This window comes from Mixophyes fleayi, chromosome 2 (assembly GCF_038048845.1).
Source record: "Mixophyes fleayi isolate aMixFle1 chromosome 2, aMixFle1.hap1, whole genome shotgun sequence".
Lineage (NCBI taxonomy): Eukaryota > Metazoa > Chordata > Amphibia > Anura > Limnodynastidae > Mixophyes > Mixophyes fleayi.
In genome coordinates, this window is record NC_134403.1 from 94,666,748 (window position 1) to 94,692,720 (window position 25,973).

Sequence of the window (25,973 nt, forward strand, 5' to 3'; positions counted from 1 at the left end):
AAAACAGAATGAACATGGTAAGTATTGATTATTATCAGTCAATACTAAATACTGATCATCAAAATTGTTTAAAGCAGTCTTGTCAGCGTGTCCTCTAGCATTGTTTTTTTGCTTCACTAAATAATGCCTTGGGCACTGTGTTTGAAGCAAACAAAGAGCATAGTATAGTCTAACAACTTTCCTGTAAAAGTCACAGTTCTAATAATGTGATGGCTGCAGGAGCCGCCTGGGAAGGGAGTATACTGTGCTGAATCAAAGGCTCTCTCCAGGGTTAACTCTGGTTTTCCCGCTTATTACACAGTGCACAATAACACTAGAGAATCATGCCACAGGTCTGCTTTAACACAAAGTTTGTTATGGAATAATTGTCATGCATGATTATATCTTTAGTCAAAATAACTCACAATCTATTTCCCTGTCTATCTGTGCTATGTGATAATACTTGTTTGTTTATCCAGTATTGTATAAAAAGGTGAATAAGCAGCAGCCACAAGCTAGGGCTATAGCTAACATGGCAAACCTCCAAACAGTTTCAATTTTTGTAGGACTGTCTACATGTTTGGAGATCAACAGGGGTGTGGCCTGCTGTGAAAGGGGTGTGGTCTTGTGAAAAATGAGCCTGTTTAGTTAGATTTTGGTGTGGACTAATTTGTTATGAATCTTTATATGGAGATGTGAAGTATGCATCGGGAATCATATGATTTATTGTGTCTGCATTCACTTATATTATCTCAATCATTTCTCTGATTTGACCTTGAGAAGAGGACATTAAAGTCAAATAAACCTACAACTATATGGTTCAGAAGCAAGTTCAATGCAAGTAGCTTGTGGTTAATTAAAGCGTGTGTCAGGTTTTTATAGATTTTGTGTCTAAATATAGGAACCTAAAATGATGTTGAATCTGTATAAAATAATTACTTTTTTTTTTTTTATGTGAAAACGCCCTAGAAACTAATTATCATCTTATATTTCCTGCTACTGGCAATATTAGTAAACTGTTATGGAGAATCGGAGGTATATACTGTAAGAACACTTGTGATATGAGGTGTTTAATGTTGGATTTATTTTACACTAAGAGATTTAGAATGGCATACTTTTCTTCCTAGGATTATTATTTTGTTCCGTTGATTGTCCCAGTTTTACTACTGCTTTGGATATTCGTATACTCCATCTGTTCACTATTTTTTTGTGTGAACATTTTAGCAGTGATAATACCGCACAAGGTTACAATGATTTGTAGAAAATACAGAACAAGTTCTGTGTATTTAAAAGTTCACAAAAAAAGCATATTCATATATTTCTATTCTCTACTTTAAGTTTTAGTATACAATAAAACATATAGTAACTGAAAAAATAATCTGAAAAAAAACAAACAACAAAACTGAAAACTAAAAATATGCTGTTAAATCTTATAGACCTGAATTAATAGGCACAGTGCAGAACTCCATTATTGTGAACTTAATGCATGTATTTACACAGTGATGGGCAACATTCTCTCCGCTCTCGGGAAACACTTCGGCAAACTAGATGTGCACAGTAGACATGTAAAAATCTGAAAAGGGTTTCTGTGCACAAGTATAAATGTAACACCAAAGTTCACCCTTCTACCACTTTAGATCACCACTTTCATTAAATTAAACTTTACCATTTTACTAAATTACAGCTCGATTTAACCATATTATTTTATTTATGGATTAGATTAATCTTGAGAGTGAGGCAACATACTCTCTACATTTGGCTCTTTTGTGCGTTTCATCTTTGTTTTGAAATAGACAGTGGGGTAAATGTATCAAGCTGAGAGTTTTCCGGCGGGTTTGAAAAGTGGAGATGTAGCCTATAGCAACCGATCAGATTCTAGCTATCATTTTGTAGAATGTAATAAATAAATGATAGCTAGAATTTGGTTTATCAAACCCGCCGGAAAACTCTCACACTTACCCCAGTGTGTCTATAAACGTGCTTCTCTACCAAAATGCATCTGGGAGGAACAGACGATATCCCATTAAAAGCAAAGAATGAGACCTGATCTTCAACAGGTCAGAGGTTGTTGTGTAAGTTATCTTGTGGAATAAAATGGTTGTTTTCCCCTCTGCACAGTAAGGAATGCCCCTAAAACTCCAACTTCTTCACCCATTTATCTCATTTCAATAATTGCTCTCTAAATTTAAATCTTCAGGCAGTTTGACAATAACATTGTAATTTCAGTGACAATTGTGGGCTTATCCAGCACCCATCAAGTGTTACTTTAGACAAAAATGCTGATTCCTTAGGGGTAAGAGACTTCTGCAGGGAATTCAGAAGGCTAAATCGTCAATTGTTTAAAATACTATAAAATAAAATAAATTACTTTTATCACTTTAACAAAACTGCTCCTGTCCTCCTACATTTTTTGACACCATATTCTATTAAAAAGTGTTTACAACGTAAAAATGTCCTAAGCTTATACCGGCCACTATATGTACAGAATTATTCCTCAATGTATTTCACAGATCCTATCTCCCTCCACAACACAGTTACTTAATAGGCCTCTCCACATCCCATATTTGTCCTAGATGCCACGAAGCAGAGACAGACCTATCATGTTGTCGTTGTCCCCTAGACAGAAGTTTCTGGCTTAAAATTGAAATATACACAATGGAAGACGGGTAAAAAAAAATATTTGAGTTGTGGGAGAATTATATAGAGACACCCAGGAGGCATTAGGTCCCAAATCCTTTTCCTCCATGTACGAGCACAAGGAGGGGGCACATTCTATAAGTTTATTCTCATTGGATCACAGCAATATGTTCTGCTATTGCAGCTATGAATATGTTAATACTAGGAACCTAAAGAAAAGACAGGTATCTGCGCTCCCTCTGGCTAGGGGAACAAATGTACAGGAGGGGGTTCCAATCTCCCAAGTTAATATACCACAAAGAGATAAGTTCCTAGGTGCCTGAAATAACAACTAAATAATAACATAAATATACATGAAAATGAATCCAGACACTACACCTCAGAGTGGGGTAAGTGCTACACCCACGTCCCGCACACCGTTTCTCCATTTGCATCCGGTCCATTAGTACAACAAGGAATTGGACTTGATTTGGAACTCCATGCACCCATTTGCTGGGTTTGAACCAGACTGGAGGAATCTTTGCTAGCCTGCAATTGGACTTTTTGGTTGCTATACAGTTGGACCTAGTCCATATTTATAGGACTGTTGTTTTTATTACACTTATTGCCTATATATAGTTACCAGACAAGTTATACATGAACCCACGTACAGTGATGTGGGGGATGAGTGATCACTCTTTTTTTCATTTTTGCATTACCCAATGATTTATGTATGTATTTTCATTTTCATATATATTTTTAGTTTTCCTCTGAATATATCTCATTACATTACCATTGCTTTATTAATTTATATTATTATTTAGTTATTTCAGGCGCCTGGGAAGTTTTCTCTTTGTGGTATATAATACTAGGAACCTGTTCCCCTATCACCGCTTGATGGTTAATTGTTAGTTACCTATAATTGCATTGTGATAATGTATACAGATCACAAGATAATATAATAATTAATATTTTAACTTTATTGTTCATCTGAGTAGTAAAACATTTATGTAGCATATATTTTTTATGCCAATGTTTGTACATGTTGTCTATAATATATATCGCTATGCTTCGGAACTAATGAAAGCATTTTGAAAAGAAAATAAGCCCTTTTCATTCTTCTTTTATAGAAAATATCTTTAAGGGGCAGATGCCATCAGAAATCACCTCGATGGCTGTGCACATTGGTAGATAATACAATACAGAAATCTCCGCTCATTTTGCCTCACATCTCTATGGGATGAGAGGAAAAATGAGCAGAGATTTTAGTACAAACTTGGAAGCAATGTGTCTTCACGGACTCTTACAGAGACGGATTGCATCACCTCACGGCTATTTGACTCTGCCCCTATGTGTGTAATTTCAAGGCAGTGTGAAGCTTCAACGTATCTGCTGTTTTCATGTGGCTGTATTCACAGTGCAGGCTCTTCTTAGGAACCAATACTTAATGAAAGACTAATTTATGCTATGCAACAAAACAAGGTAAAACACATTGCATATCAATACTGAACTGTTGTGTGCACGTACACATTGGCATCTGTGCGCCAGCTTTCTTCTGGATGCACTCCCAGCTTGTGCTTGTCAACATAAAGATCATAGGCTTCTTTGGTAAACGTTGTGAAAATACTGATACTTTGGCTGACACCATCAAAAATATTAGACCACAATATGAACGCAGCTTGGGGAGAACTAAGGCACAGATACTGTGCATGTACTCTTATAAGAAAAAAAAAATGTACTGACCCTGCTGATCATTTATAACACACAAAATGGCTGAGGTGCAGCGCAAAATCCTGTATGGTGTGACTAGATTTCCGCCAAAGTGCATAAATTTGAAGAGCAAGATGACGGCATCTGCGGAGGAGCAGTAGTTATTACTGGCATAGGGTACCTAGTTTTGTTGAGCCGTGCCAAAATTAGATTTCATTCTGGAAAGTGAGATAAAGGAGTGGAAAGAGGACACTCTCAGAAGCATCCCTTGCTGTTTGGAAGAATGTACAGCCATTTCCACTCCATACAAGGACTTGAATTTTGCACCACCACAGAGCTAACGGAGAAGGGTATTTCCTCTACTTTTAGTTGGATATATTTTGGACTTTCGAAGGAGCAACGCATTTCTAGGCACACTTTGCCCAATAGAAAGAGAAAGACAAACAAAGGTGCCTGATGTAATAAAGCCGTACCTAATGTCCCCTTACCAGCACTAGTAATTTAAGCCATAAATGAGGCTAAGCTAAGCAATTTTTGTGATAAAACGTAACATTTTATTAAAAGTTTGATTTAATGAATTGGGTGGTTTTAACATAGTAGGAAGTTAGACTTTTACACAATGTTCCTCCAGATTTTTTTAGCCTCCTGAAAAGCAAGACCCCCTTTGCAGAAGCATCTTTCCAGAACAGAGAGTAAATATGCACTTTGAAGTCTGCTGGGTGGATCATATAGGTGCACTAGTACAAAACTGATTTGCAGCGTACCTCATCATCATCATCATTTATATTGCGCCAGCAAAATCATAGCGCTTTACAATTGGGAACAAACATTAATAAAACAATACTGTGTAAGACAGACAGAGGTAAGAGGGCCCTGCTCGCAAGCTTACAATCTATGGGACAACGGGAGTTTGAAACACAAGGGCATGTGCTACATCATATTGGACACTGGACCAGCTAGAATGCAAAGGTAAAAGTATTGAGTGGGCTGTGTGATCAGTCACACAGCAATGTTGGTCAAAAGGTTGTTGTCTTGTGTTAGCTGTGTAGAGGGTGGTAATAGGGTAACCTAGGGAGATTAAGATGCTGGTTGAGGAATATCATAACTTGTCTGAAGAGGTGGCTTTTCAGAGAACGCTTGAAGGTTTACAGACTAGAGGAAAGTCTTACTGTGCAAGGGAGGGAATTCCACAAGGTGGGTGCAGCCTGAAAAAAGTCCTGTAACTGAGAATGAGAGGAGAGTGGAAGAGACGCAGATCTTGTGCAGAACTGAGGTCGAGTTGGGAGATATTTTGAGACAAGTGAAGAGATGTATGTTTGTGCAATTTTGTTGACGGTCTTGTATGTTAGAAGAATTTTAAATTGGATTTGTTGAAAAACAGGCAACAAATGTAGAGACTGAGTGGCTCAGCAGAGGATGAACGGTTTGCAAGGAAAATCAATCTGGACGCTGCGTGCAAAATAGATTGTAAGGGTTCAAATCTGATTTTGGGAAGACCAGTATGGAGGGAATTGCAATAGTCAATGCGGGAGATGATGAGTGCATGAATTAAGGTTTTTGCAGTGTCTTGTGTGAGATATGTGCGTATTATGGAAATGTTCTTCAGATGTATGTAACATGATTTAGATATAGAGTAGATGTGGGGAACAAAGGATAGTTGTGAGTCAAGGATTACACCTAGGCAGCAAGCTTGCGGGGTGGGATTTATGATCAGGTTATCAATAGAAATGTCAGGCAGGAAGCTTCTGTTTTTGGGTGGGAATATTATTAATTCAGTTTTTGAAAGATTGAGTCTGAGTTGGCGAGAAGACATCCAAGATGAAATGGCAGAAAGACAGTCAGTAACGTGAGACGACACAGATGGTGAAATATCAGGAGAGGATAGATAGCTTTGTGTATCATCCGCATAAAGATGATATTGAAATCCAAAGGAGCTTATTAGTTTACCAAGAGAAGTGGTGTAGATAGAGAATAGCAGAGGACCTAGGACTGAGCCTTGTGGTACTCCAACTGATAAAGGAAGTGGAGCAGAGGTGGATCCAGAGAAATTAACACTGAAAGAGTGATTAGATAGGATGAGAACCAGGATAGCACAGTGCCTTCAAGACCTAGGGATTGTAGCATTTGTATGAGAGGAGTGGTCAACAGTATCAAATGCAGCAGAGAGATCCAGGAGAATTTGAAGAGTAATGGCCTTCAGTTTTTGCTGTGATCAAAATCATTGACAACCTTGGTCAGCGCAATCTCTGTGGAGTGTTGAGAGCGAAAGCCTGACTGAAGGGAATCCAGTAGGTTGTTTGCTGTAAGAAAGTGTGTGAGGCGAGTGTAGGCTATTCTCTCGAGAGGCTTGGAGGGGCATGGGAGCTGAGAGATGGGGCGATAAATTGAAAGAGAGTTTGGGTCAGAATTTTGCTTTTTCAAAATAGGAGTAATCACTGCATACTTTAATAGTGATGGAAAAATAGCAGTAGAGAGATTATAGATTTTAGTTAAAGGTGAAATGAGCACAGGAGACAGGGATCTACCAATTTGTGAGGGTATGGAATTAAGAGGACAGGTAGTAGAAAAGGAAGATGAGAAGAGAATAGAAACTTCCTCTTCATTTGTGGGATAAAATGAAGAGAGTGTGTCAGAGGGTGCTACAAAGGAATTGCGCTGACTGCTTGTCGAGGGAGATGATACAATTTCAAGTCTGATCTTATCCATTATGTCCTTGAAATAGGAAACAAGGTCCTGGGCGCTGATGGTAGTCGGAGGATTTTGGGTGGGAGGGTTTAGAAGAGACTTTAATCTGTTAAAAAGGTGTTTGAGGTTAGAAGCCTGAGCATAGATAAGAGATTGGAAGTGTGTTTGTTTTACAGTGTCTAGAGCATTTCAATAAGAGTGGTAGATAGCAGTATATGTGAAGAAATCATTAGAGGTACAAGATTTACGCCAGTGACTTTCTGTTTTTGTAGAGTTTGTGTTACTTTAGTGTGCCACGGTTTACAACGCAGTGTACGCGGAGTATGGAGAGTCGCTGGACCCACTTGATCAAGTGCAATTGCTAGGGTTTGGAGAAAATGAGGTACTGCCCTATCAGGTGGAGAATTTAGAAATTGGGGAGAGAAGGTGTTGAATAGAGGTGAAAATCAATAGAGTTGATATTCCTGCAGTTGTGAAGAGTCTTGGGAGATTTTCACACTGGGGAGGGTAAAGAACTGGGGGTGTAGCTGATAAGGTGATGATCCGAGAGGGGAAAAGGGGTGTTAAGGAAATCAGAAACTGAGCATAGTCTAGAGAAAACAAGATCAAGACAGTGGCCATCCTGATGAGTAGCGGATTCAATCCTCACTTGGGAGAGGTCCAGTGAGAATGTTAGAGAGAATAGTTTGGAAGCAGCATTGGACCGTGGATTAGTAATATGGATGTTGAAATCACCCATGATGATGGTGGGGATGTCAGAGGATAAGAAGTGAGGGAGCCATGCAGAGAAGTGTTCAAGAAATTGTTGGTGTGGTCCAGGGGGGGGGGCGATAGATGACAACAACACGCATAGAGAATGGGTTAAAAATCCTAACAGTATGAACTTCAAAAGATGTGATCGTGAATGATGGGACATTTGGTAGAACTGTGAATGTGCACTGTGCGGAGAGAAGTAGTCCAACCCCACCTCCTTGTCTGCTTCCAGGTCTGGTGGTGTGGGTGAAATGGAGGCCACCATGTGACAGGGCCACAGGTGAGGCAGTGTCTGATTGCGTGAGCCATGTTTCAGTTATTGCCATAAGGTTGAGGTTGTTTGAGAGGAAGAGTTTATGTATGGAGGTAAGTTTGTTACAAGAAGGCATACATTCCAAAGGGCACATTTAAAGGACTTTGGAAAAGAGGTTAGACAGGTGATGTGTTTGAGGTTTGCTAGATTTCTGTAACGTTCAGATATATGTGTGTGGGAGAATTGAGGGGGACCTGGATTGGGTGATATATCACCAACTAATAGAAGTAGGGAGGAAGAAAGGTAGAAAAGATGATTGTAAGATGTGTGTCCTTTTAGTTTCTGGCGACAGGGTGAGGCTGTTATAACTATTGAATTTAAATAGGACAACAGTTCACGAGTGTTAACTAGAGGTGAGTGAAGTAATGAAGGGGCAATGTGGAAAGAGGTGTGTGTTGCAGGATGGGTGAGGGATGCTATAGTCCTAAATATAATGTCATGAAAGGAGAGGAAGAAAAATAATTTGGCAAACATTGGGATTTATGAGTAAAATAGCAAAAAATGAGGGAATTAAATGAATTACCTAGCTGCAATGTCCTGTGTAATCAGAGAGTAGTGCAGAGTGAGGCCGCAGTAGATGTAGTTTATTCCTGGATGTCTGGATAGTATGGAGTAATGATATGGGGAGCCATGTGGGGGAGTGGGTGGAAGTGTTGAAAGAGGAGTAATAAGGCACAGGTGATGGAGTAGCTGAGTTCTTGCAGAGTCATGAGAGAGGAAAATGGTTCAAACTCAGTTTAATTTCTTCATACTTGTGATGGCAGACAAAGCCTTGAGTAGAATTGAAGTGTAATCTGATGCTCCATTGGAAACATATACAGAACAGTCATTTGTCAAGTCAGCAGGTTCGCCAAATTCTATTAATGGTACAACAAAAATGGTATATGTAATTAATTGTACAGTCTAACCTCCCAAATGTTATTGGTAAAAACTACAGCAGTTGTTTGTAAAAGTATTATCACTTCATCATGTGCAGGTAAGACTTAAGAGGTTAACTGTCCAATTCACTGCTAGACATGTTCCAATGTCATATCAGATCTGTACTAACAAAAATCCCTAAATAATGACAGAGCATAGAGTGATTAATATCTCCAGCAGCATTTATTTACAGAATACATAGCCGTTGAGACATCTGGAGAACAGAAAACAAACAGAAGAGAATACTTTTCTACTGCACGAGATTTGAAAGCCTACCTAAAGTAAGAATATATATTATAATATATATCTATATATATTTATTTATATAGAGATATATACAGCACCAGCAAAGTCCGTAGCGCTTTACAAGTGTATGGTATGTATCTATATATATCTCTATCTATATATATATATATATATATATATATATATATATATATATATATATATAAATATATATATATGTGTGTGTGTATGTATGTGTGTATATATAATATATACACACACACACATACAGTGATCGAAGTGGAATTGAAAGCAGCAGGAGAAGTGGAGGTATAGTTTACCACTGTATATACTCACTATACCCACTATATATACTCAATGTGTATAAACCCCTGTGTGACATACATATATGTTTAATGATGTATGTTACTATACTGTAGATCAGGTAATCTATGGCCTTCTGCAAAGGAGCTGGAGGTCCCAAATTGTCCTGCCAGTTAAAGGCTTGCTGGGACATGGAGCTTCATTGTAGATTGTGTGTCATGTGCTGTAGATAAACTTAGGCAGTTATGAGGCCACTAAAATCAACAAAAATGTGTTCTTCACTTAGCAAAATAGGTCATTAATCAGCATTCCAATGTGCAATATAATACTTAAACACATTATGAAAAAGTGACATATATGTAAAATATCTCATATATGTAAAATATATCCTTATGTTTGGTGAGTAGTAATGTCACTATTGTTAAATATAACTTGTGTTTGAAGAGTAGCGGTGTCACATGACTTATTGGAGCATTCTGTGATGGAATGCATAGCTGTCTGTAAAGGCAAAACTCACCTGGATATAAAGATCGCTTCAAGCAAAGCATTCATGCAATGCTTTGTTCCAAATGATACATCTTGTATTATCATGAATACTGTAGTTCCTTAATGTAAAATCAAAACTCCCCAGTGCAGTCTAATAGCCTTATATCTTACAGTACGGGGTACATTATTCATAATAGTTATACATTTACCAAGTGGGCCTCATGTATACATTGGAAAACATGTACTGCTACAGTGCATTTCATTTTGCTCCACCTGCATATTTAGGTTTATGCGCATATTCCGCTGTTTGGAACAGAGGATCCGGCTTCAAATGCAGATCTCTACACTTTAAAAACCGCTTCATTTGCACAAAAATAAGGGCACATTGTGTCCCACAGGATGGGGTGGGGTGGGGGGCATCTGCCCCCCAGGCCAGTCCCATAGTGGGCGACCTAGAGCTGGGTCACTGGGCAACCTGCATTTTCTTTTCTTTTAAAATAGGCTTCTGAGTTGAGTCTTGCTAAAATGTGCCAGTCCTCCCCTGCCCACAATGATGCACTTTTATAAATTACCTAAATACATACAAACTGGTTGAAGCATGCATTGCAGGGTGAAATTTGTTTTTCTTCAACACATAACGGAGGGAACAGATGAGTGGATGTTGATCAGTGTCCAATCCACGTGTAGGAAAAGTCCACCAAAGTATAGATGGGGATGCACTGCCTAAGACATAACCAACACACTGCCTTTTCTGGTACCTAAGGTGTTAATGTACATCTGCTCCAAACAATAATGGCCTTCTACTAAAGTGTAGCAGTTGTCAATTCCTTGGTCTAGTATTAAAGGCTTTATTGTTAATTTAAAAGCTAACGGCAATAATTACATCATGAGTAGTGAAGTGTGCGTGATGCCGACCTATGACCTGTCGTCTGCTCTTCCTTCATTAGAAAAAGGGCAGACGTTCCCCTAGAGAGCTGGCCATTCTTAAATGCTAGAACAAGAATGTTCATGAGCAGCCAAGGAAAGCAAGCAATGGTCATACAAGAAAAATAAAACACTCAGAAATCACGTTCTAGTGTACTAGAACATGTCAATGCAAATATTACTCAAGCTCAAATATACATCTTGAATATATTGTGATCCTTGCATCTAGGAATGTGAGGTAAATAAAATTCTAAAAGTATTTATCGCCGATCCTCAGGTCTGGAGGTTCCCACAAAGCCCTAAAGGTCAGAGAAGGAGATCATCTGCCCAGGCTTCTCACAAACTGCTGCAATGTTGATCAACCTTGACAATGCTGCAGCAATTGGTGAACAATAAACACCTAGGGCTCGATTTACTAAGCTGCGGGTTTGAAAAAGTGGGGATGTTGCCTATAGCAACCAATCAGATTCTAGCTTTCATTTATTTAGTACTTTCTACAAAATTACAGCTAGAATCTGATTGGTTGCTATAGGCAACATCCCCACTTTTTCAAACCCGCAGCTTAGTAAATCTAGCCCCTAATCTCCCGCTTAGACCGTTAGAGACATTTTGGAACCTGTAGCGTTGGAGGACCTTAGAGTTAAATTTGTTTATTCCACCAAACTCCACTCAAAACAAAGTTTTTAGTTTGGATGGGGTTATCCTTTAAGTGAGGCATGGTCTGTTTAAGGATTTGTACATGCAGAGGTCATGGCTAACATGTCAAGTGTTATTGTTGTCATATAATTATGGTCACCCATAATATACTATTAACTGCTCTGCATATATTCTATTTGTTAAAGGACACTTAGACCTATTAGTTCCCCAGCAAAGATAACTTGTTCTATCAAACCATGGTCCCTAACACTCGACATTGCCATGTATTTGGCACAACTGAACTGGTGCAAATTTAATGAATGGAAATGTGTTGTTTTTATTTGCAAATAATAATGCATTGCATGTGCTAAGAATTTTTTATGTTCTAATAATCAACTCTAAAGTAATAACATAAATTATGTATTGTTCTTCAAAGATAAAGTTAACTAAGCATGTATTAATGTTTAATTACAACCTGTCGCCTACGGAATAGATCACTGCATGCCCATTATTCAGAGGCTGCCATCTATTTACACATTCCCCAATTCTGCCCAATAAATGATGATTGTATCTTTCGCTACGAAACATTATCTTTCAGTACTTTTTATAATGTAAAGACAATCTAAAGCCATTGACTCTAATGCATCAAGTAATCAAACGTCTGTAAACATAGTAGAAATTATTGTCAATTATTGGGATCCCTAATTTTAAATAACAACAATATATTATACAGCACTTTACAATCAGATATGTACTAATTTACATATAAACCCCCCACAATAGTGGAGTTTATACTCTAATTCCTTACCACAGGCTCACATCACACCCACACACTATGGCCAATGTAATCATAGAATTAGCTATCAGTTTATTTTTGGACTATGGGTGGAAAATCACGTGAACATGATTAGAGAATATACTGTAAATGCCATACAGTGCCCTGGTTGAAACCGAACTCAAGGCCCCAGCGCTGTGACAATGTTAACCATTGTGCCACCGTGGCACCAATCCTGACTATTATAATAATACTATAACTATTACAACTAGTGCCAGTTAAAATCTTGGATCATAAGAGAATAAGGTATAAGAACATTTGTCAAACGTACCTTTCAAAGGCCAATGTACAAAAATATTGTCATTACACTCAGAGGCAGAACTAGCGAGCTGTGGGCCCCGGTGCCGGGAGGCATGGAGGAGGGACCTGGGGCCCAGAGCTCGCTAGTTCCTCATGCAGCAAGCCCCATTATTATCAACATCAACATTTATTTATATAGCGCCAGCAGATTCTGTAGCACTTTACATTATCTCCATGGGCCCTGGTGCACCGCGCCAGCTGCACCGATGGTAGTTCTGCCACTGATTACACTTAAGTATATTTAATGATAAATATACAATCATGGAAATCATCATACACACTCGCCAACATTTTGAAATAATTTCCGGAGACACTTTGCTACTGTGCAGTTGCATCTAAGCATGTCATACACAATACTGTCTCAGCGGGGCCACTATAATTCCCATCATGTCATGTTTACTGTAGTTGATTAGGACATACTTTTTTTACATTTTACATACTTCAGTAAGTATAAACTTCTAAAGCTTAGGGAATAAAGTTAGATGATGAGAATTGTATCTACATTTAAAAACTGAGGACTTCTAGGAACGTTTCCAGGGACAAATCTTTAAAAGAGGATATGTCCCAGTTTAGGGACAGTTACCAACTATGGTCATGGTGATCAAACATGATGAATAAAGTGGTTACCATCACATCATACTACAATAGTCATTATACTAAATAACTAAACCACAACTGACTAGTTCAGAATACGTGTGCGGTGTTTTCCATCCCTGTGTGTACAATAAGCTGTCACTTATACAATTAGAAAGAACTGAGAAAATTTTCAGGGAATTTCAGACTAATATCCATAAAGAAAATATTCAGACTCCTCACTGGTAACATAAACGTTCATCTCAGTGTACTAAGAGACCACCTCCCAACAATTTAGGCTATGCTTTGGATTCGTCCACATCAGATGAGGCCACGCTCCTTTCAGCCACTGGATTTTGGGACTGGACAGTGGAATACTGTTGGCAGGTAAGAAATGAGCTACACATGACTTTCACAAATTTATATAGCTTATCAGAACTGAAAATCTTCAAGAGAAAGCTGTAATCTCAAGTACTGTCTAGGTAACAAAAACTTTAATGTAGCCTATAGGGGTGTGTGTTAATGGATCATTGTGTATTTTCATATGACATCAACTTTTATTTAAGGTTTGCATTGTAATTATTGAATTACTCATTAGTTTATCTGGTATGCTTTGGTGATTATAGCATAGATTTGTTTCCTAGTAAAGCAGAATATTGTTATTTGATGGACTACTAAATATAAAATACATCTACAAATCTAAATAAGTATGAAAAGGTGTATCGTACATATATCAGGTCAGGATTGAAAATTCTTGACACTGTATGTGATTAGATATGGATATGACCTTCATTACAACTGTGTTATCAGACTTCTTAGGCTCAGAAGGGCTGCAATGCCCATCAATAGGTTATTGACAGGAAGTGGAATATGCATAGAATAATGTGCCTGTGATAATACGGAGTTCGGAGGGACTCTGACACAATGTGTAATGGACTTGTAATATAATGCAATCTGCTGTTTAGGGTTAGCGGCCCTCTAAGCGACAATGGGGGTTATCAACTAACAAAGTACAATTATGCAGTAACCCACAACAACCAATAAGAAATTACCATTCAATCTAATAACAGTGAATGTCTAATTGGTTGTCATAAAGATTTACACATATGTACTTTGTTACTAAATAACTCCCATTATATTTTTAAATACAGAATTTGAAAACAAAGCTAAATTCACAAATAAAAGGGTTCCATTACTTTTAATGTGATTTAGAAACGACTGCTTACAGCCAAATTCACCCTGGAAACAACATTTTTAAATCTGATATTACCTAGTGGCCAAATTTCCAGGAAACCTTTTTTCTGCACAATGTTAGCATGGCAAGAGGAAAACTGAGCAGCGCACAAAATGTTTTCTGCACATATTTTTTGGGGGGAGTGGCTAATGTAAGACAGTAATGTAAATTGGTGGATTTGGTATCATTGGGGAAGACTCTAACAAAAAAATAGTTGAAGGACACATACATACATGCACTGCACAGTATACATGCACATGCATGTGCTGCACAGCAGATTGCTCCAGACAGGGCCTGAGTCATTAAGGAGAGCAAAGCATAGAAAGGAGTAACTTTACACCTGGGCAAAACCATGTTATATTGGAGGGTTAGGTAATTTTATAATGTGGGCAAGGATTTATAGTTGGGATAGGGCATGTCCTAGATCAACTTCAAATTTCAGTGTAAAAATAAACCTATCAAGTATTTGTGTGCTCAGGGCCTGATCAGGCTGCAGCCTGGGATGCTGGGTCCTGAGCGGGTGCAGCGTCTGCACACTGTAACCATTTAAAAAATGTTTTTTTAAATATTTTTATGCGTTCTAAATACTGTATATATTTTTCCCCCCTCTGTCTCAAAATGTCAGCGATCGGCTTTACTAGGGGCCGCCCCGACTGTTACGGTATCCATTCAGGCAGCTAACAGCAAATCCAATGCTGTTAGCTGACCTGTCAGTGTGAGCACAGTACGCTGCTTAGACTACAATTAGCACACAGACCGTGCCTGCACCGCCAGGGCAAGAAGAAAGAAGCATCGGAGCCAGGAGGAGCAGAAGGCAGCAAGGTAAGTGCTGTTTTAAACAAGAGGAGGAGGTAATACATTGGTGCAGTGTAGGGGGGGGGTCATGACTGGGGAGGGGAATGGTTTGGCTGCAGGGGGATGGAGATGATTAATTGGCTGGGGGGTTAATGATTTGCCTGCAGGGGGCATGAATTGGCTAGGGAGGGGCTAATGAATTGTCTGCCGGGGGAAGATTGATTGGCTGCAGGAGGCAGAAGAAATGGCTAGGGGCAACTGGTGTATTAGCTACTGGAGCCTGAAACCCTTAATCAGGTCCTGTGTGTGCCAGATAATAAAACAGCCAGTATTTAACTTATATGCAAAATAATAAACTAATTTGCACCCCTTGCATTGTAACATGGTTTATCCTGGAAAACATTTATTCCTTTTGTTTGCCTTAATTTCTTTAATGAATCAGGCCCTGAGCTAATGTATGCTAATCCTATCTAATTAATAGACGTCAGGCAGGAGATGTCTCTCATTCGTGAGAGGGAGTTCCTGATTGGCTGTTAGTCTATTAAATTGGCGGGATTACCAGACATGAACTCCTTTCCTGTCGGAAGCAGTCTGCTTTAAGTATGAAGTTTATTTGTTTCTTATCCATAAGGATTACGTCAGATCAAGAAGAGAAGGAGATTCCAGGTAAGTATTTAGTATGACTGCTGCACTACAGAAAAATTAGGGGGACACTAATTTGGTTTTGTAACGATGACACTATTTATTAATCAGGCCACTATTATATATTTATTCAATGAGGGCACTATTATTTTATTATTTATTCCATGGGGCACTATTATTTTATCATTTTAATCAATGGGGTACTATTATAATTTTATTTAGGAGTGGGGGCACTATATTTTATTGATTTATTATAGGCAGTAATAACTATTTCCCAGGTACCCACTAGCTAGGGGTACTAGGAAAAGCCCAGTCCTACAAAGCATTGGAACTAGCTGCGGGGGCCCAATATATTGTTTGTACCCCCACCCCCCACCCTCCAGAGTCCCCAGCCTGATGCAGAGTTGCAGAATTATATTGTTTATTTATGTATGTATTTAATATTCCGATCTGACAGGCATGAGAGCCCAGACAGCATGCGGTTTGAGCTATCTTGCCTCTCACAGCCACCTCTTTTTTTACAGCAGTCTTTTTTGTTAAATTGCAGCTTAATAAATTGCTTTGCATCCTTTACATGAAAAAAAATAAACAACGGGACGGCGATGTCTAATGTGAAAACCGACAAGAAAATCACTAAAAAACCTGCAGTTTAACACCGCACTCTGGTAAATAATATCCTTGGTTACGTTTCAATATCTAACTAGTGCACTAAGCTATAAACATTATTTTTGTGTCTCAAAGGCCCGCATCACATTTGGTAGTGCTTTGGGTATGTCCCTACACCTGCATCTACCCTGACATTTTCCTGTAAAAGGTGCCCTCACTGACACTTGGATCCCAGAAATACTAGAGATGATTGGTCTCTAGTTCACACTACGACTTTAATGCATAAAAGCAGTGATCAAGCAGTGCTCATGTATGTCACACATTTGGAAAACTGTCAGTGTGTACTAACATTGCATTTTCCATAGAGATCAATTATTTCTAGATTTTCTGGTATCCCAGCTAAAAAAATACTGCATAGACATACACTTAAACGCTTGTGTTTACAGAGCCCTTGTGAGAGTAACTGAGTACAGCCATCAGTATACTGCAGAAGGACACATCCGCTGACCTCCTTCTTAATGTAATCACTGATGTACTGTGACCAACTTATTTGTGCTAGACCCACAGGCCATTGTCGGCAATTGACAGTTCTATCTTGCATAAAAAGGCTAATATTTATTCATAGATTTCAGTTGAATAATAGTCTAAAAATAGCAATACATATGAAGAAGTCTAAACAGATTGTCTGATTATATCTATAGCTGTCAGCATATCAGACATAAACTGACGTTACGTTTCTCTTCCAAATGGACATGACATTTTCCCCTTATGGATGAATTGAGATTGTAGCATAATTTCTTTTACTAGTATTCATAAAAATCTGAATCCTGCTTGTAGCTTATTAGGCCAATCATGCATTGATCGCAACAGAGGGATTAAAACAATTACTTACTTCATTTACATACTGAAATATATGCAAAAAAAAGAGATCTTGGTAACATTATTGTGCAAATACAGGGAGATAACTGAATGTATGCTTAGAAACACTATGTTTGTGCATATGAAATAAATGGCAAAATGTATCTGTAAATGGGAATGTAATCTATGGTTTGGCACTAGCTCACAAATAACACATGCACAGAATGCTGATGGTTAGCATGGGCTTGTGATCATGACTGTCAGACATATATATACAGCATGCTCTCTCCCATCTAGTTGTCATAACAAGGATGCAATTCATGCTGTACCAAAGCCACAACAAGCATGTAGGAACTCTGGCTTTTTACATGGCTTCCAAATCAAGCGTAGTGTAATCAATCAATTTTATGTTATCTTATCAAGTGTGTACTATAGTGCTCATTATTGGAAAACATGTATTGCTTAGCAAAGCAAAATGTATATTATGCATAGAAAATGAACCTTATATGTGTGGTTCTAATAATGAGCAAAAATACCACATCTCTGCATATGACAATGTGTTGAAAATCAATTAAATTAGCATGATGTGTTTTCTATTATAATTCCCTGTATATATTTGTTGTATTTCCGTTATAGTCTACATAGGGCATATTTTAATATAAAGATTCTCTAAGTTCCTTTTAGATATTTTGAACTCATTAATTATTCAGGAAGTGTGTGAGGTTTATGGGCATTGAAATGAAAAAGTAGCTGGTTGGAGCCCAAATTGACTAATCATATTTTAGGTAATAAGTCCAAATTTCCCAGTACATGATTGGAATACTGGGATGGGATTTTGAACCACACAAAATAGTGGCAATCTAAACATACACTGCTGTATAGCTACGTAAAAGAGCGAAGCCACAGAAAGTGCCTTCAGAGCAGAAGATAAAGAATAAAAGATGTACCTGCAAAGATCCAGGTCTACAGATGCAAGTGTGCACATGCAAATAAGTTATGCAGATATTGCATTCCAATGATAGCTCAAATACATTAATACAAAAAGGAGTATATGCAAGAGAAAAAAGCCTAGCAGGTCCCAGGAGAGTAAGAAAGTAGATGAAGGTAGGCCTTTCTCTCCTGCAGCCAGAAGAGCATCAACAGTCTTTTGAGTGTGACGGATATTCAATTGCAGGATGTCATTTGGAGAGCAGAGATCAACCTATCCGTAGGGCAGCCATCAGAACAGAAAAAAACAGTGGACAACATTAAAAAGACAGCACAGATAGAGAATTGAATTAAGTAAAGAATATCCTAGGGGTTAAGATTATGGAAGGTCTGCTACATGTGTTTTCCACAACAGCAGAAGCCTCTGAGCCAGTAAATTACTAGAGCACAAATGATTAAGTAGTGGCCCATAGGCAAGTCTTTAGAAAATGTCTATGTGTGCGCCAAGTTAACATACAGAACTGTTGAAGTACATTCCTAGCATTAATGTGTTGCTGGGAATAAATGGGCAATGCTGGGTGGCCATGCTGACAAAATCATATTGGTTAACATAATAAAGGACTGCACAAAATAAATACATAGCAATGAGCATAACAATGGAACAGGGACAAATATGAAACAATAAAGTTTACATAAAAAAAGCAACAACAAAAGTTCATGTATAGATTGATATATAACATATAAGAATTGTAATGGGATTGTTTGACTTTACACAATATTATCAAGGGGGAAATTTAAAAGAGGTCAGGATATCTCAAATGACAGATGCATGTCAATGAACAGGTGCCATCAATACTTTGTTAACATGTAGTTAAGCCGGAAATGAGACTATGGTAGATAAGCTTGCAAGTATGGATGCACTAGATCTATGATTCAATTTGGTATTCAACCAAAAACTAAGTTTTGGTATGATTTGGGGTTGGGCAAATTATTAGGATTTGACCAACCAAATCCAAATACTAATTTTTCCAGCAATTTCAGTGCATAAGGCACATATTTATCAATCTCAGGAGCTAAAATGACAATTACAATTTTATATTTTTTAAATATATTTTAAATATATTTTAATAAGAAATTTAGGGTTCAACAGAATCCTAAAGTAGATATTTGTTGCACGCAGGCTTACCTATTGCAGACATGCTAATATAATGATAAATTTTTTGGTCTAGGTGTTACGAGTTGCAGCGGCTGCAGGCACCACCGAGACATGCTCCCTCCTGTCTCCAGCATCCCGGCCGTCTCCTTGACGACTGGGATGTCCCTTCCGGCCCGACCGTTGCTAGGGCAACGGCCAGACGCTGATCGCTGCATCCTGGCAATACAGAGTAGCCGGGCGCGTGCGCATTAATCGATATAGCCTGCAGGCTAATTAGCTTTAATAGGTTAATTAAACAGTGCTTGGGGGGCTAGTCAGGTGACCCTATGCCCTGTCCCTGATTGGCTGCATTTGGTATTTAATGCAGGGAGGTTTAGCCTCCCTGCCGGTTATAGTGTTTTCTCTCTGTAGATAGCTGACCTGCTGTGTACTAAGTTGCTGACTCCTGATTGATCTCCTGTTTTGACCTTGGCTTTGTTTTTAAACTCTGATTGCCCTGACCTCTGCTTGTTATTTGGATATTCCTGCTTGCTGCCAGCCCTGACCCATTGGCCTGTTTCTGACTACTCTGTTTACTTCGGACCCCTGACCTCGGCTGACCACCCGTTATCATCTGGATTCCCTCCTCCGGCCTTGAAGCTGCGGTTTTGCTAATAAACTTACACTACTATAGAGTTAAGACCTGGGGGCATCCCAGTACCTGTGAGCACATCAAGCTCTACGGGAATGGCGGCTGCTATAGGCGAAGACCTCTACCGCTTGTTCTGTAAGTTTATTATGAGACCGGTCAGCCTAACACTAGGTTTGTATTTCCAAACTCTATACTTTGGTTGATTGATAACACTGCTATTTTGCCATAAAAGAAGTATAAAGGTCCACAAAGGTGCTAAAAGCATGTTTTTAGCTTGTCACATTGTGCACATTTTGGCTCATTTTATGTTCCTATGATTTTAATAAAACTTTTTACATGTTGATTATCAGATGCTTTGATCAAAACTAGCATTAATGCGTCCTTATATTTACTTGTCTATATGCTTTTTATCCACTTCATTCACTATTAAATTTTTCTACCAAGTCAGATCTGCTTTTTGGTAGACTATTGAGCACAATTGTGTATTACGATTCTGCCATTTGGTTCTATTACAGAAATAAGCTCTCATTAGAATTTCTCTTTATTTAGTGGTAAAAAAGGGAAAGTCTCAGATTAACTTAATTAAATCATTTGATAAATTTCTTTGTTGCACGCAACATGAAACCACTAACAAAGCTCACAGACAGGCTTGATACACTGAGATGTGAATCTCACTGAAAGTACATTATTACCAAAGCACTGCTGTCCTAATCTGTCAAACACAAGATAAAAAAAAAAAGACACAGCGGGCTTGAGTCATTAAAGAGAGCAAAGCATAAAAAAGAAGTAAGTTTGCAACTGGGCAAAACCATGTTCCATTGGAGGGGGGGATCAATTTAAAATGTAGGGACAGATTTATAGTTGGGGAAGGGCATGTCCTAGATCAACTTTAAACTTCAGTGTAAAAATAAAGCTATCAAGTATTTGTGTGCTACATGAAAAAACAGCCAGTATTTAACTTCTGTGCAAACTAATAATCTCATTGTTAGACAGTCGCGGCGGCCGCGGGCACCGCCGCGACACACATTACCTCTCTCCATCATGGCGACGGCCGGGACGTCACTTCCAGTATTTCGGGCCGACCGTTGCCAGGGCAATGGCCGGACGCCGAAAATAGGCTGTAGGCGCTCCGGCAGGCTGAGTAGCCGGGCGCATGTGTGACAGGCCAGCCTGTGGGCTGATTAATCTCCAGGGGCTGTGCTTGATTCAGAGCTAGGCTCTGATTGGTGGTCTTCAGTACTTAAGGCAGTGAGGTCTGCAGCCTCACTGCCGGTTATAGTTCCTGTGTCCAGTCAGCTTAACCTGCTCCCTGCCTTGTTCCTGTTTTTTGGACTCGCTGCTGATTTCCCGTGTATGACCCTTGGCTTGGATTTGGACTTTGCTTGTGCTTCTTGTGACCTCTGACCTCTGGCTTGAATACCGATCTCCCTGTCTGCTCGTGACCCCTGACCTCTGGCTTGTATACCGTACTCCCTGTCTGCTCGTGACCCCTGACCTCTGCTTGGACCCCACTACGCTTGCCTGGGTTCTCCCCAGCCGGTACACACTTCACGACCCTCTGTCAGTCTGCGGCCCAGTCTGTCCCCACCATCAGGGGCTCCAGTGAACACCTGACTGACGGAGTAGACTCCGGGTTGTGTTGTGCCGGCTGGAGGGGTTCCTAACACTTATAAGCACCCCTTGCATATAAATTCTAAACTGTACTCGTTTTTTTTTTGCCTTACTTTCCTTAATGAGTCAGGCCCAGCATGCCTAATAGATAAAATAATGTAGGTAGAATATGACATGGTCAGGAAACTTGCAAGAACAGACTGATCCATACAAGCTCATTTTGGTTTTTGTAATAAACTAAATAATGTCACCATTTAAAAAGGAAAAAAAGGTGTGTGTGTGTATATATATTTACATACATATATTATATGTGTATGTCCTCTCAGCTCTGACAGTGACCGCTACCACACAGATTGCCTCTTTCCACTCCCGCCTCTAGGACTTCACCAGGACTGCTCCCCACCTGTGGAATGATGTCAAACGCCCTATCTGGTTAGCGTCTACTCTCCAAGGCTTCAAGTGTGCTCTTAGGCTTGAATAAACAAAAAAGTTCTATCATCCCTCCTCCTAACTCATTTTCCTCTACTTTCACCCCTATATGTGTCTTTCCCTTCCCTTTGGGATGTAAGCTCTCATGAGTAGGGCCCTCTATCCTTCTGTGTGTCTTCTACTATTCCACCATTTGTGGGCCTGCTTCCCTAGCCGTTTTCTTGAGCCCAGGCCTACTTCACGTTGGACATTACAATCACTCTTACTCACTGCCCCATAAAGTACTTTATCTGCATTACCACATTATCTGTGTATTATCTGTTTAATCAGTAGATTTCTGATCTTTGTATTATTTTGTTTTTCATGTATTATGTAATGTGTTATAGATCGTTGATGTCTGTTTATTGCATACTGCTGTAAATGTCATGTACGGCTCTGCAGGCCTTTTGTGGCGCCTTATAAATCAAAAATAATAATAATAATAATAATAATAATACCTAGAGTGGTGAACTGTGCGCTGCTAGGAATTGTTATTATTTGTGACACACGGAAAACACTTTAACAATACATCTATGTATATATTACAAGTTATGCAGCCTACTGCAGTATTTAACCACACAGTATGGGAAAGTGACAACACAATAACGTGTTTTAACTTTATATATAGTTTTACGCATAAAACACTGTTGAAAACTTGATGTTAAGAACTATGATTGTGTGCTCCAAAGTGCCTGCTTTTCTCAGAATAGTCCTAGGGTTTACAGAAGTGGAAGTTGCTCATTAAATTTATAGGTTGCTTGAAAGGGTGGGGTTACCCTGAAAGGAAAACACAGAGACAAATCCCCCAGCACACTGCTATAACCAGTAATAGAGCTGGTATTCTACTTGTACATATAATAAAAGTCTCAGTTACACACAATTGCAAATATATGATAAGCCACCTGCCCTTCAAGGCACTTCTGCTAATAGGATAGTCCTAACTCTGAACAATGAGAGTCCTTATGTTGGGTCATACATTTATAGGTTTTTAAATTGAGAGATAACTTACAAAGAGGTACCCCAGGAACCTCAAATGGCAAACAAGTAGAATAGCAGCTCTTTTACTGGTTCACAGCAATGTGTTGAGGGAATTTCCCCTGTCCTATCTCCTTTCAGTTCTAAGTTTTGCAAGAAGGAATCTAACTCAGTATCTTTATTTTGATAAAAATCAGATTTTTGATGCATAATGTTTTTTTAAAACAATTATACTGCATTCAGAACCTAAAAAGAAGCAAGAAGTGGCATATGTGTACCAAAAATACCCTACGCCCATTTCGGTGCTATCCAAGCACCCAGACAGCACTTGAAAAAGGTGATTGGAGACCACCAAAACAGATGTAGGGCATTTTGGTATACACCACTGTGAAGAGGTGCCCACTGGGGGAATTACCTGATCGCCGAAGTCAGGATGCTGGAAAATAATCCTTGTCTTCTGGCCCTGGACCAAGCGCATCTATGAAGATTTGCTGGGGTTCAATGAGTGACCGCCATGGTGAGACAATCGGTGCTCTCGCATCAATGTCTGCACCATTGCAATGGCGTATATTCAGCCATGGAAGTGGCCCTATTAGTTCAACGGAAAGAGATAGATGAGGAGCTCTGAACAGAAGATCATCAGCCAGGACCAGTGGAGAGCGCAGAGTCAAAAGAGAAAACTCAGCTCTCAACAGAGAAGGCTGTGGGATCAAGCAGGAAGACAGTAGCCAAGCCTTGAGGACGGCAGTGACCCGAGGGTCAAGTTACAATACAGTATGGGAACGGTTGGAAACTGCCAGAGGCAACCCTGCAAGTAACTCAGGCTTAGAAGGCTGTGGGCACAGATTTACTAGGCTCAGGGCCTAGGTAAAAGGGGGACATGTTAAATTTAGGCTAAGCCTGTGACCATATATATTTCAGATACTAGGCCTGCAGGGTCAATTTAGATGTTAGGCCTGCCATCAAGTAGGAGGCTATTCCCTGTTTATTGAGAGACCACACCTGGGCTGGTACCTCCATTTTTGGTCCCCATATTTCTGCCCAAATCCCCGGTGGCCATTTTGTATTGGTCACTTAGAGACCTGATATTCTCATTGTGTATTGTGTCTCTGCACTCATTAGTCAGGCCCCCATTAAAGGTAGGGTTTTTTCTTGTCTAGTGTATTTTGGGTGTCTTCGATTAGTACACTACACCCAGTGTTAGAGGTTAATGTTGCGCAGCATATCGGTCACATAGTGTTGATAGGACAAGGGCACTGCTGTTGTAGTTAACACTAGAGTGTGTGGTAAATACTAGCAAGGAGATATAGCTATATATGAGTATGATTCCCAACCATGGCCTTATCTGTGTGGAGTTTGTATGTTCTTCCCGTGTGGTTTCCTTCCACAGTCCAAAAACATACTGGTAGATTGATTGGCTGCTATTAAAATTGACCCTACTTTCTCTTGGTCAGTGTGTGTGTGTATGTTAGGGAGTTTATACTGCAAGCTCCAATTGGGCAGGGACTGATGTGATCTCAAGCACTTTATTGCATATTGTAATGTATTATCAGTCATTGTGTAAAATGAGTTTATCAATTCCTGTGATGTATAGAAAAAAAATTTGTTTTGAAAAATGTACTTTTAAAGTAAATTACTGTAATTTTATGTTTTTAAACAATTTAGTTACATTTAGAAAAGCATGGAAATAAACATATGCAACACAAGTCACTGTACTTTTTGAAAGATCATAGCAAGTTCATAATGTAACTTGTCTGCAAACCAGTGGTAAAAAATAATTTTATTTACAGGCTCCATACATTAAATCCGATATGCAGTTGCTTAATTTGTGGCTTTGTTGTGCCTTCTAGTGGACGTGGGTGATAATGCAACAGCAATTCCTAGTGAGATTCTAACTTTGCAATGTAAACATGTCACAAATGTCTATTGTAACACATTTGGTTCTGTCCTGAGGCTGGATAGAACTGTCAACATTATTTGTTTCTTGGCTCATATCAATAAAATCAACAAAGATTTGCTAAATTCCAAAATTAGTTCAAAATCTAAACTTAAATTTGGTCAACTATCTATCCACCTCTAATAGTGTAATTTATATTCATGATTGATTGCAATGTCTTTTCCAGAAAAGGCTGTGTATTTTCTTTGTTGTAATAATCATCACCATCAACGTTTATTTATATAACACCAGCAGATGCCGTAGCACTTTACAATTGGGAGCAAATATTAATAAAACAATACTGGGTAATACATACAGACAGAGAGGTAAGAGGACCCTGCTCGCAAGCTTACAATCTATGGAGTCACATTTAGTAAGTTAATGAATGATGTAAATGCATACTTGCCCTACTTAACCGGAATGTACCCGGGAGACTCCTGAATTTCAGATATTTCACCCAGGGGATCAGGTTATCTTCCCACATGCTTCCCACTTCCTACAAGTTTGCGAGCAGGGCCCACTTACCTTTCTGTTTTGTATGTATTACCCAGTATTGTTTTATTACTGTTTGTTCCCAATTATAAAGCGCTACGGAATCTGCTGGCGTTATATAAATGATGATGATAAAGGTTCTTAACAATGTCTTTCATGGATCAACTATACAATTTTAGCCCATCCAAATAAACATGTTTAATTAATTTAAAAAAATGGCCATTTTTCTATTCCTTAAAAAAAGTTCTTTTGCCATGCTTTAAGAAAATAGACATTTTTTTCCATTACTTTCTTCAGTTGAAAATAACATAAAAATGTGTATGTATATTCCATCAAAATGATGTTTTATATTATTAACTAAATCA

The 25,973-nt window shown here is 38.9% G+C and overlaps 1 protein-coding gene across 6 annotated transcripts in view; it reads right to left on the reverse strand.

Annotated features, from left to right (window-relative positions):
• LRCH1 (leucine rich repeats and calponin homology domain containing 1) overlaps positions 1–25,973 on the reverse strand; it is a 203,188-nt gene that overhangs the window by 6,330 nt on the left and 170,885 nt on the right. For 4 of the 6 annotated variants that reach the window (XM_075199713.1, XM_075199710.1, XM_075199712.1 and 1 more), the window contains one exon: positions 18,360–18,613. The exons of the other annotated variants lie outside the window; for them this stretch is intronic. In XM_075199713.1, the coding sequence (XP_075055814.1) occupies positions 18,407–18,613 (207 nt within the window). In that variant the 3' untranslated portion in view covers positions 18,360–18,406. The remainder of the gene's footprint in view (positions 1–18,359; positions 18,614–25,973) is intronic. 6 annotated transcript variants of the gene reach the window in all.